The sequence below is a fragment of the Heterodontus francisci genome, chromosome 10, assembly GCF_036365525.1.
Source record: "Heterodontus francisci isolate sHetFra1 chromosome 10, sHetFra1.hap1, whole genome shotgun sequence".
NCBI lineage: Eukaryota > Metazoa > Chordata > Chondrichthyes > Heterodontiformes > Heterodontidae > Heterodontus > Heterodontus francisci.
In genome coordinates this window covers 23,275,436-23,288,008 of record NC_090380.1, presented here as the reverse complement: position 1 = coordinate 23,288,008, position 12,573 = coordinate 23,275,436, and the positions used below count along the sequence as shown (strand labels likewise).

At 42.0% G+C, this 12,573-nt stretch overlaps 1 protein-coding gene across 18 annotated transcripts in view; it reads right to left on the bottom strand.

The window, feature by feature from the left end:
* The window catches only part of akap11 (A kinase (PRKA) anchor protein 11), a 124,102-nt gene that overhangs the window by 18,613 nt on the left and 92,916 nt on the right, over positions 1-12,573 (bottom strand). For 17 of the 18 annotated variants that reach the window (XM_068040267.1, XM_068040250.1, XM_068040266.1 and 14 more), the window contains 3 exons: positions 9,579-9,662; positions 6,981-7,027; positions 2,334-2,494 (listed from right to left, as the gene is read on the bottom strand). In XM_068040267.1, the coding sequence (XP_067896368.1) occupies positions 2,334-2,494; positions 6,981-7,027; positions 9,579-9,662 (292 nt within the window). The remainder of the gene's footprint in view (positions 1-2,333; positions 2,495-6,980; positions 7,028-9,578; positions 9,663-12,573) is intronic. The other variant, XM_068040263.1, reaches the window with a different exon arrangement.

Genomic DNA, 12,573 nt, shown 5'->3' with positions numbered 1-12,573 from the left:
TCTAAAGCGGGCTGGGAAAATAGACTAAGGGGAAGGTCAGTGGATGAGCAGTGACAGACATTTAAGCAGATATTTTACAACACTCAGCAAAAATTTATCCTGGTCAAAAAGAAGGACTCAATGAGAAGGATGAACCACCTGTGGTTAACAAAGGCGGTTAAGGAGAGTATCCAATCAAAAACTGAGGCATACAAAGCGGCGAAAACCAGCGGTAGGCCAGAGGATTGGGAATTTTTTTTAGGAACCAGCAGTGGATGACTAAAAAGCTAATAAAGAGGGAGAAAATTGATTATAAAAGTTAATTGGCAAGAAATATAAAAACAAATAGCAAGAGCTTCTACGGGTATATAAAAAGAGAGTAGCTAAAGTGAGCGTGGAACCCTTGGAGGATGTGACTGGAAAATTGGTAACGGGGAACAGGGAAATGGCAGATAATTTAAACCAATATTTTGCATCGGTCTTCACGGTGGAGGACACTATAAATATCTCACAGATATCAGATAAGCAAGGAGCTAATGGGAGGAAAGATCTTGTAACAGTCTCCATCAGGAAGGGCAAACTATTTGACAAACTAATGGGACTAAAGGCAGACAAGTCGCCAGGAGCTAATGGGTTTTAAAGGAAGTGGCTGCAGAGATAGTGGAGGCATTGGTCGAAACATTCCAGAACTCACTGGATTCCGGGTGGGTCACAGCTGATGGGAAAACCGCTGATGTGACGCCCCTGTTCAAGAAGGGAGGGAGACAAAAAGCAGGAAACTATAAGCCAGTCAGCCTAACATCGGTCGTTGGGAAAATGCTGGAGTCCATTATTAAGGAAGAAATAGCAGGACATTTAGAAAAGCTTAATGCAATCAAACAGAGTCAACATGGTTTTGTGAAAGGGAAATCATGTTTGACAAACTTGCTAGAGTTCTTTGATGATATAACAAGCAGAGTTGATAAAGGGGAACCGGTAGATGTAGTGTATTTAGATTTCTAGAAGGCATTCGATAAGGTGCCACATAAAAGATTATTGCACAAGATAGGAGCTCACGGTATTGGGAGTAATGTATTAGCATGGATTGAGGATTGGTTAAGTCGCAGAAGACAGAGAGTTGTGATTAATGGGTCTTCTTCAGGTTGGAAAGACGTAACTAGTGGAGTGCCACAAGGATCAGTCCTAGGGCCTCAATTATTTACTATCTATATTAATGACTTGGAGGAGGGGGCAGAGTTTAATATATCCAAATTTGCTGATGATACAAAATAGGTGAGCGGGCATGTTGTGATGAGGACATAAGGAATCTGCAAGGGGATATAGACAGGTTGAGTGTGTGGGCAAAAACTTGGCAGATGGAGTTTAATGTAGGAAAGTGTGAGGTCATGCACTTTGGTAGGAAGAATCAAAAGGCAGACTATTATTTAAATGGAGAGAGACTCCAAAAAAGTGCAGCACAGAGGGATCTGGGTGTTCTTGTGCATGAAACACAAAAAGTTAGCATGCAGGTGCAGCAAGTAATTAAGAAGGCAAATGGAATTTGGCCTTTATTGCTAGGGGGTTGGAGTTTAAAAATATGGAAGTCTTGTTACAACTGTACAGGGTTAAGGCCGCACCTGGAGTACTGTGTACAGTTTTGGTCCCCGTATTTAAGAAATGATATACTAGCATTGGAGGCAGTTCAAAAGAGATTCACTCGGCAGATTCCTGGGATGAAGGGGTTGGCTTATCAAGAACGGATAAACAGGTTAGGCCTTTATTCATTAGTGTTCAGAAGAATTAGCGGTGATCTTATTGAAACGTATAAGATTCTGAGGAGGCTTGACAGGGTAGATATTGAGATGTTTCCACAGGTGGGGAAATATTGAACTAGGGGACATAGTTACAGAATAAGGGGACAGTCATTTAAAACTGAGATGCAAAGGAATTTCTTCTCTCAGAGGGTAGTGAATGTCTGGAATTCTCTACCTCAGAGAGTTGTGGAGGCTAGATCACTGAAAGTATTGAAAAAGGAGGTAGACAGATTTTTGAAACATCGGGGAGTTGAGGGCTATGAGGAGCTGGCACGAAAGAGGAGTTGAGGTCTGGGACATGATCTTATTGAATGGCGGGGCAGGCTTGAGGAGCCGAAAGGCTTACTCCTGCTCATATTTGTTATATTCTTATATTAATCTACTGCTTTAATTCTGAGTAGTAATTTCAATATTGGTCAAAAATGATGGTCGGGTAAAAGACAGGACAACAGTGGAAGGGAAATGTTGTGGCAAAAGATTAACAGAAAATTAAAACAAGATTTAATTCTGTATAAAGCAATTGAACACCTTGATAGCAAACAATCTTACACCCATACTCACATGCAACAGCTCATCTTCATAAGATTCCTTGAAGTAGACCAAAGATATCTGAAACTGTGAGGCTGCAATCCACTGCAACACTGTTCTCATCTGAGGATCAAGGCTGCAAGGTTCGAGGTCAACGTTTAGAATCAATAATGTTTCTTTCGCCTGATTCAGACCTATAAATAGAAAAAAAGTGCTTATAGAAAAGATCTGAATTGACTGTTGATAGACGAGCACTATTTTAGTGAAAAAATAGAAAATAGTGCAAAGGCTACAATAGGAAAAAAAAAGAGCAGAATGTTTCAAGTCTGTAACTCAGCAGGACTGCTGCATATTTCTGACATTTACTGGCTTTATTTTAGATTTTCAGCATTTGAACTGATTCTTGTCCTCCTTATAGTTATTAGTTACAATGTGGGCTGCCAACATTCTTCTACTGCCAAAAACCCTACATTAGAAATATTAAGGCCAAAAATCTGCTTCAGGGTGACGAGGGGAAGGGGGTAAAGGGGCGGGGGGGAAGGAGGGTGCAGAAGAGAAGGAACCTGGCTGGGTAGCACCAGCTGGTGACCTGCGATGTTGACCCTGCTGGAGTTTGCAGAGTGCATGTGCAAGGATCCAGTGGGTGTTCATATCACTGAGGTACATTATGGGCAAACTACAGCACAAGTGCCCAACTGGGCATTGTTGGCATCCCCCTGCCCCTGGGAAGATAGTTGCAGCATCACCGCCATTGGCCCATTTAGAAGCCCCCATTTGGTTACCTGGTATATCATCAGGTGTATCAGCTGTTGATGCTCCACCAGGTCTGAGAGGCTGGAGATATCCCAATGTTGGGGGTCTACGATGCCCTAATTTGTAGCAGGTGGAAGCTTCACCCTCAACAGGCCAATTGGAAACTTCGAGGCCAAGTCGGGATCTGGCAAATCTGGTCTTAAGTGTTACACCCTTAACAAAGTCAACAGTGGAAAGTGCGCTAGAAGGATGACAAATTTTTGGCCCTGGTGTACATTTCTTTAAGGGGGCACCTTTGCACACGTAGAAGCCTCAGTCACCCCAAGTTTCCCACCAATGGTTTTGAAGCAACAGTACTTTGTACACTATTTCAGCATCTTGTCCTAGAGTTTCAGCACCTGCTACACCATTTAAAAGGCCAGCAGTGGTCCTCATGTGTATCCCAAGATGCAACTATATTCATGTTCCTCAAAGCAGAGTCAAAGATCCAACTATCTTCAGCTACTTCATCAATAACTGCTCCTCTATCACAAGGTCTGAACCAGGGCTGTTTGCTGATGATTACACACTTTTCAGATTTATTTTCAATTCCTCAGATAATGAAGCAGTCTATACTCATACGCAGCAAGAGCTGGACAACATCCATGCTTGGTCTGATAAATGGCAAGTAACATTTATGCCACACAAGTAACAGATAATGATCATCTCCAACAAAAGACAACCTAACCACCACCTCTTGACATTCAATGACATTACCATAACCATCGTTTGGTCAACACTGACCAGAAACTGAACTAGACCAGCCACTTAAATGCTATGGCTACGAGAGCAGGTCGGAGGCTGGGCATTCTACAACAAGTGGCTCACCTTCTCGCTCCCAAAACCAACTCTACCATACATATGGCATATGTCAGGAGTCTGATAGAATACTGCCCACTTGCCTAGATGAGTGTAGTACCAGCAACACTCAAGAAGCCAGACACCATCCAGCACAAAGCAGCCCATTTGATTAGCATCCCACCCACCACCTTAAACATTCACTCCCTCTACCACCTGTGCACAGTGACAGCAGTGTACACCATCTACAAGATGCACTGCAACCAATCGCCAAGGCTTCTTTGGCAGCACTTCCCAAACTCGCAACCTCCACCACCTAGAAGGACAAGGGCAGCAGACGTATGGGAACACCACCACCTGCAAATTCCCCTGCAAGTCACACACCATTCTGATTTGACAATATATCGCCGTTCCTTTACTGTCGCTGGGTCAAAATCCTGGGACTCCCTCTCTAACAGCATGGCAGCAGCAGCTTCACCACACTGTAGTTCCTCAAGAAGGCAGTTCATGACCACCTCCTCAAGGGCAACAGAGATGAGCAATAAATGGTGGCCTTGCCAGCGACGCTCATATCCCGAGAATAAAAAAAGATGTGATTTGCCTCGTGCAGATATCCATCTGTACGTTGGGATTTTACTACATTCTACATTCTCTTCACTGTTAAACAGATTCAAACTTTTCCTGAGAAGACAGTCTCCACATGTAGAGATCCCTCCTGTTGTCCCGCTCAAGGACATAAATGACAATTCATCTATCCCTCAATTGGAATAGTGACCAGCTACACAAAAGGGAGTCAGGCTCATCCAACGCATCAGCAATCAGAATGAGTGCTAATGCAGCTCAGAAAAGGGAAAAGGAATGGAGAAAAGGAATGGACAGATCAGATAAAACTACTCCACACAGAGACACAACAAATGGACAGATCAGACAGAACTACTGCACACAAAGGGACAACAAATGGACAGATCAGACAGAACTACTGCACACAAAGGGACAATGAATGGACAGATCAGACAGAACTACTGCACACAGAGACACAATGAATGGACAAATCAGATTTAATCACTACACAGTGGGGCAGTAAACGAAAAGATCAAATAGGTTGCAGATCTTATTGAATGGCGGAACAGGGTCAAGAGGCTCAATGGCCTACTCCTGTTCCTATGTGCCCAGAACTACTTCACAAAGAGGGGAGTGAATGGCCAAATCAGATAGATACTGTGCAGAGGGGTGGTGAACGGACAGTCAGATAGAACGACTGCAAAAAGGGGACTGCAAAAAGAGATGACGACTACACACAGAGGCGTGGTGAATGGAAAGATCAGATATACTACTGAACAGAAGGGTAATGAATGGACATATTAGATAAACAATTGAACAGAGGGGTGGTGAATGGAAGTATGGATGTAATACTGTACAATGATTTCCCAGAAGATGGTTTGGGAGAGGCATATGGGGCGCCCATGAATAAATTGAATCTCATGAGGGCTGAGAGGCAACTTAGTTGATGGCACAGTTGGTGGCTTCAGCAGTTCCACCACCTGCCATGAATAGACGTCTTGGAACATTTGCTACAGTTCATAGGAATCCTATCAAACACAGCCAAGTCAATGGGTGGAGCAAGATTTTGGGGCCACAGATTATGCAGCTGTGCCTGCTGCAGTGAGGTAGTCTGCAGTTGGAACAAGTTAGTCAGTGGATTTGGTTGCACACAAAGAGCATTTGCACTGAGCTCTACTCGGTGCCAATCTTATCCATGACTCCAGTCTCTTGGGACACTTTAGTGCCTTTGGCACAGAGCTCCAGGCACTGGGATGCATGTGAGCATTTCGGGAACATACAATGCAAAACTAGATTAGATGGGAAATGATGGTGGCATGTGGCAAAATTCTGGAAATTGGGTCTTCAGTGGGCAAAGTCTTGGGCACTGAGAAAATGGAAATGTACCTGTCTGGTGGAAGGATCAGGATTTATTTATGGTGGTCTTAATGATGTGGTTAACTAGCTGGACAAATAACCACTGAACATGCAACTGGTCAATCACAAAATCTAGGGTATACATTCCAAATTGATGCCACATTTTCAGCACCAGTCAGTGTCAGAAACATACACAATAGTTTGCAATGGGAAGTTGGTGACAGACTGGCAAAGGTCATTAATAAGCTAGGCTTGCTCTGAACCAGATAAACCTTTCAGTAATCATGCAGGCCCCTCCTGGAGCCAAGAGTATTGACAGTGCGGCACCATCTCTCAATGTAGCCACAAGTGAAATGTGGCTCACAGCAACTGACACAATGGTACAAAATGGTGACCATGAAGCTCCAGCTGCAAATTTGACAATGTTTAAAACCTTTTCTGGAACTAGAAGCAGGTGTCTCAATATTCGATGCCAATTGAGGACATGTCAGGAAAACAAGGGCACCATGCGCTTGTGAAAATTTGAAGGCCACAACCTCGAAGAGTGTCAGACAAGACAAGACAAGACATGGCGAGATTAACAGTAATTAACAAAATGGCAACTGCAAAGAGTCAACTGGTGCACGGTTGAATGACAATTGAGATTTAAAAATGCAATTGAATATGCAATTGAATGGGTCACCATAAAGGCCAACACTGAATGCCAAGAAGGAGAACATTAGCCCTGGGAAAGGCAAAGTTTCATCTGATAACATGCGTGGCATTAAAAATGGCTTTGAGGAGACAGCATCCCTTGCGTACTTTTTCTAGAAGGTGATCCACACATTGTTGAACAGCATTCTGCGATATTTACTTGAAAAGGAAATATATTTGCAGGGCTACAGAGAAAGAGCAGGGGAATGAGACTAATTGGATAGTTCTTTCAAAGAGCTGGCAAATGAACAGAATGGACCAAATGACTTCCTTCTGCGCTGTGGGATTCTATGATAAATAAATTGTGCATGGTTTGCATCAAAGACTTGCTAATGCTGGCTATTTAATTTGTGCCTTCGATCTTGGTGAGTGGGCACCTCAAGGTTTGCACGCACATCTCAGCCTTTTTTTTTTTAAAGAGTTTCTCTGGTGCATGGCTGGCAGCAATGTTTTGGGAGAAAATGTAACGTCATACTGTACCTTCAGAATCTTCTTGCAGCTCTTCCTCTTTGTCTTCACTATTATCGCTACAATCACAGGAAAGAAATTGGCCGTTTAGTGCTCACTGCCACTCAGCGGACACAGTGGAATAATGCAAACAAGTGCGTTCAGAATTAGAATACAAAAAAAATTAATTTTTTAAAATAAAAAGTAGTGAAATCGCTGGACACACACATGCATTTACAGCTAGCAAGCAATTAGAATCTGAATACTTCTCACGCTATTCCATAGTTAATGGTATCTAATGTCTGCGGTGTCATAGCCTTCGGTGACCCACACTTGCAGCTCGTTAGGTGCTAAGCCAGTAACAGAGTCTCACACAATTACCTTTCAGCAACTTGGATGTGCAAAGAACCATAGGTTAAACCCTGCTGGAGAAAGTCACTTCACTGTATAGTCTAGGACTGCTTTCTATCTCCTCTAACTTCCACAGACTCACTTCTCAAGACTTGTTAGAGCTCTGTGATTCTGTTTGTTTCTAATTATATATAATATTTTAAACAAAAATTCCAAAGGTCACCATCTCACAGGTAATAAGTTCATGCTGTCTCTCAGTTGATTTTGTAGAACATATCCATTTTCCAGCATCAAGCACTCCCAGTCGTGCGTGTCCGCACTAAGCACTTTTCCCAGGAAAGTACTCATAGAATTCCCCTGAGCCTCAACCTCAATGGCATCATTTACCACACCAGCAGTCCTGAAAGCCCGAGTGATACTGGCCCGGATTTTGCAATAATAACAACAGTAAAGCTATCGGTGCTCACCGTTATTACAGAGTAAATCAGATAGCAACTTCTGATGGGCGCAGTTAAATGTGGAAATCCAGCAGTTTCTGTCAGAGATATCCATTTCTTTTAAAAGACGAGGTCCTCAAAAGGTGAACCAAATGCAGTCTCCATTCCAACCACATTCTGTCAGCTGTACTGCTGCTGAAGTTTGTTTGCAGAGGGGTGATGATGTGCTCAGAAGCTGCATATTCCTGAGTTGCCGGTGCTCCTCCAGAGTGCATAGTTGCAGACATCGCCAATAGACTCGGCACTGAAATGACTGCAACGGTACGAACCTTCTGCACTTGCCCACTAGTTCCCCACTAAAGACTGCAGGAAAAGGTAGCGCCAGTGCATTCAGGAATAAGTGAACTTTTAACAAAGTGATAAATGCTAATCAATGCTAAACAACATCTCTGGCCCTGAAAAATGAATTTTAAAAGTATGGAATCTTATTCCCTCAGAAGAAAATTACTGTGGGAAATTTAAAAATCTTTTTTCTTTAACATTTTCTGTTCCTCTGTTGTATTTCACTCCCTTAATCTCATCTGTACTTTGCGCTCTTTATTCTACTTTCTGTACGTCATTTAAATCTAATTTATATTTCCTGCTTTGTACTTTCCGGTTTGGACTTTGCAAGTCTCACTGAAGGTTCTTCAATCTGATTAGCTGAAACATCTCATTGTTCTTTGTCCTCCTCACAGTCGCCACAGATTCACTGTTGAGGGCACCATGCTGGGATGACATCGGATTCTTCCCCACTGACAGCAAGATCTGGACTATTACGAATTTGGTAACAACGTACCAAACTGTAGCGATTTTGTGCTTGCCTGCCTCAGATTATCTGGACTTATGTCACACAGCCAGCCGAACAAGACTTTCAAGCCCTTTGACTAGTGCTGCATTCAAACCAGATTCCACAGATAAAAGAGGCAATGCTCAAATTTAAAGGGGGAACCATCACGTGACTCCCAATTTGGGATTTTTTTGAAAAATCAAATTGTCAAGGAAAACTGCTGAGGGAGGAAGTGAGACAGAAAATATTCTCCAGTGGGACACACAAAATAGTTGGGCGATGGCAAATTGTATGTAATTGCGATCTTGTTTGAATGTTTAGTCTGAATGCATCACATAAATGTTCCCTTAGTTTTGTTGGCACAACATCTCAATTACTACAAATGGCTCCATGGAGGAATGAAAAATACTTCACAAAGCAAGCGAGCACAACTCACTTAAGGAATGGCATTAAAACTCTGAGACTCCGCCACATTATTTTCTCAGGGTCATACTGGGGCAAATTCACCCACCTCGGGCTCCCTGTGGGGTTGGAGTTAGGGTTACAATCTAGTCTCCATTCTCTTGCCCTGGGTTCCCAGCCAGCAAGGCACCTTGATGGGAGTGCAGACTTGTTGAATAAACCCAATTTAGAACAATCATTATTCATGGTTGGTTCAAATCATAATGTGCCAAATAAGTGCTTAGCCATTAAATATGAAATACCATGAGAAGTAAGCTAAGTGAGAAATCAGATTGTGCAAAACAAGTCTCTTCGAATAATCAAATAATCAGGAACATTGAGAAAGAAAGCAATAAGCTGAAGATGATTTCTTTGGAGGCGATTAATATCAAAAAACAGTCTTTTAAGTTGTACCACTTTTAGAATTTGCAGGTATTTATCACAGACCTGTCTATAGGCCTTTCATTGCACGCACATACTACTTAAGCACTTCACTTCTAAAGCCATGCTCTCATGCAACCAATGGAACTTCCTAACTCAAACCAATTTTCATGAATCCTGGACTAGACCAACCTGTCTGATGGTGGAAAGGATATATTCTCCTCATATATATCTCCTTCTAACCCCAAACTGCTCCAGCTACTGCTGTTGCCATTACTGCCAGAAAGGGAAAAAAAGGCAGTGGACATTGAGTGACTGACCATAGTTTCTCATTCCCTCTTCCATCACCATCGTTTGGTCAAAGTACACACACATAGCAATTCAAGAACACAGAGATGGTGCATTTGCTATTGCTAGCCTGTACCCAATTCAGCAGGTTTTTCCTACACCAAGCATTCAAAACAATATTTTTTTACAAGCTGACAGGTAGATTTGGCTATTTTTTGCCATATAAGGGAAAAAATGCCCAGCCCCCACTGCCAGTGTTTCACCTCATTCAGAGTGAATGGGGTTGTGGGGGGGGGGGGGAAAATGTGGTCGCAGATCGGGTGGTAACCTACTGGCCCTGATTCACCATCTGCGTTCACCAGCAGCTGAGCCTCCTGAATCCTGTGCCTGGCCAGTAAATTTGGCAGGCTTTTTTCGACCATCTAGTTTTATTTGTTAATATTAACCTTTCTCTTTTGCTGACCTACTTCTTGCACCAGCCCTGGAGTTCCAAAAATAATATAAGCAAGTGGAGCAGAACTGACACGTTACTGAGCTAGGCTAAAAATGGTAACCACAGATGCAACGTTATGTCATTTAGAAAAGAGAGATTGGCTACTTCTAGTCTTAGGAGGCATAAAGATGTCTAGACTAAATGAATTTTCCATTTAATTTTAAACACATTAAAAACACGTACTTGATGGAACTTGTTACAGTGAAGACAAGAGACATACATGAACAATTTTAGACATTATTTTATTATGTCAGAAAATTAACCCCTTGAATGCTTTTCAAGATGTAATGAACACATTTTAAATCTCTAATCTCTCACATTTTTGGCAGCAAATAGTATAAAATTACCTACACTGCTTCACAATTCCATGTGTAAATCAAAAAAATCTATTTATTCTAGTACAGAAATGGTTATGTAGATATTTCTTCCCATATTCACTATTGCCCGTTAGTCTTACTGACGAAAGTCAGCCATTCACTATGTGACTGGCACAAACCTTACACCACCAAAGGGTGAATCAGACTCAAAGCATCTCACCCCCCCTGGTCAGGCTGAAAAATAACAAAAGTAGGACTGATAAGCACAAGCAGGTGTACAATACCTCTCTGAGTATCATAAAACACCCCATTAGAAGAAACCAAGAAACATTTCAAACAATGAAGTGAACTGACAGTGAAATTGAAAATATAATATTAAGGGGTGATCTAATTGAGATGTTTAAGATTTTTAAAGGAATTGATAGGGTAGATGGAGAGAAACTATTTCCTCTGGTGGGGGAGTCCAGAACATGGGGCCATAAACTTAAAATTAGAGCTAAGCCATTCAGAGGTGATGTCAGGATGCAAATCTTCCCCAAAAAGTTGTTGAGGCTGAGGGTCAACTGAAAATTTCAAAATTAAGCTTTGACACTCAAGTGCATTAAGGGTTACAGACCAAGGTGGGTAGATGGAGTTAAGATACAGATCAGCCATGATCTAACTGAAGGACGGAACAGGCTGAATGGGCTGTGTGACCTATTTCTTATATTCCTATGTTCTAAAAATAGGCAGGGGACTTACAGCCTCACAAGTAACTCATTCTCGCCGTCGCCGCTCCCACCCTCCAACTCCCAATGCATATGAATTGTGAAATGAAAAGCAAATTAAACCCTTAAGTATTGAACACACTTGCGGTATGTTAAAACAGATTTCCTTTCAGGTGTTGTGATGGAACAAAATGCTACCTTTTCAAAAGACATATCAATATTTGATAGTAATTTTACAGAGCTGTGACTACACCGCGAAAACGGTGTAGGGCGGCACAGTGGCGCAGTGGTTAGCACCACAGCCTCACAGCTCCAGCGACCCGGGTTCAATTGTGGGTGCTGCCTGTGTGGAGTTTGCAAGTTCTCCTTGTGTCTGCGTAGGTTTCCTCCGGGTGCTCTGGTTTCCTCCCACAGCCAAAGACTTGCAGGTTGATAGGTAAATTGGCCATTATAAATTGCCCCTAGTATAGGTAGGTGGTAGGGAAATATAGGGACAGGTGGGGATGTGGTAGGAATATGGAATTAGTGTAGGATTAGTATAAATGGGTGGTTGATGGTCAGCACAGACTCGGTGGGCCGAAGGGCCTGTTTCAGTACTATATCAATATCAATAAAAACAGAAACCAAAAATGCTTTAAACGTGGCTTATCAAAAGTGTAGCTCAAGATGGTTTTATCTGCCCCAGTTTATACAACATGAGTGAATTTCGACAGGTACAAGGTGGTGAAGTCAGCTAGTTCTGTCTCATTTTCTATCTCCATTTATTTTAAATGGAACTGAACAAAGGATGTTAAAAACAAACTGGGCTCGAAAGTAAAAATAAAACCTTTAGGATCTCAAATTAGTAAAGTTTTTGTTATTTTCATTGTTGCAAATCCTTCAAACCGCATAGAACAAGTCTCTTCCTTTGTACTGGGCTGCATTGCCGAACAGAACCAGGTTAGATTGTTCAAGTATCTAACAGCACAGCAGGAACTGATTTGGCAATTCTGAATGCAACACCAACCTTAAATCTCATGGGCCAAATTTAGCAACACTAACAAGTAGACAGCATATCCCTGTATATGCTCTGTACGTGAAGCTAAACATTCTTTTACGGTTTTCACTTGTAGCCACTGAGACCAATGTCAAATAGTATCTGTTTGTACAAAACCATCAAGGCACAGGGCTTTAACAGGACTCTCCAAATCTGTAGGCCTTGAAATTATGGCCTTTGTTTTATATGGTAATTTGTTAACTTCATCTTATTTCAAACCCCACATGCTTCAGAATTCCAATTTGCTAACTAATTACAGGAAAGACACAAATCTTATGGTATTTCTCATTTAAAATGGTTTAACTATAACGAAAATGTGAGTTTTAATTTGTACAGCTGACATTTA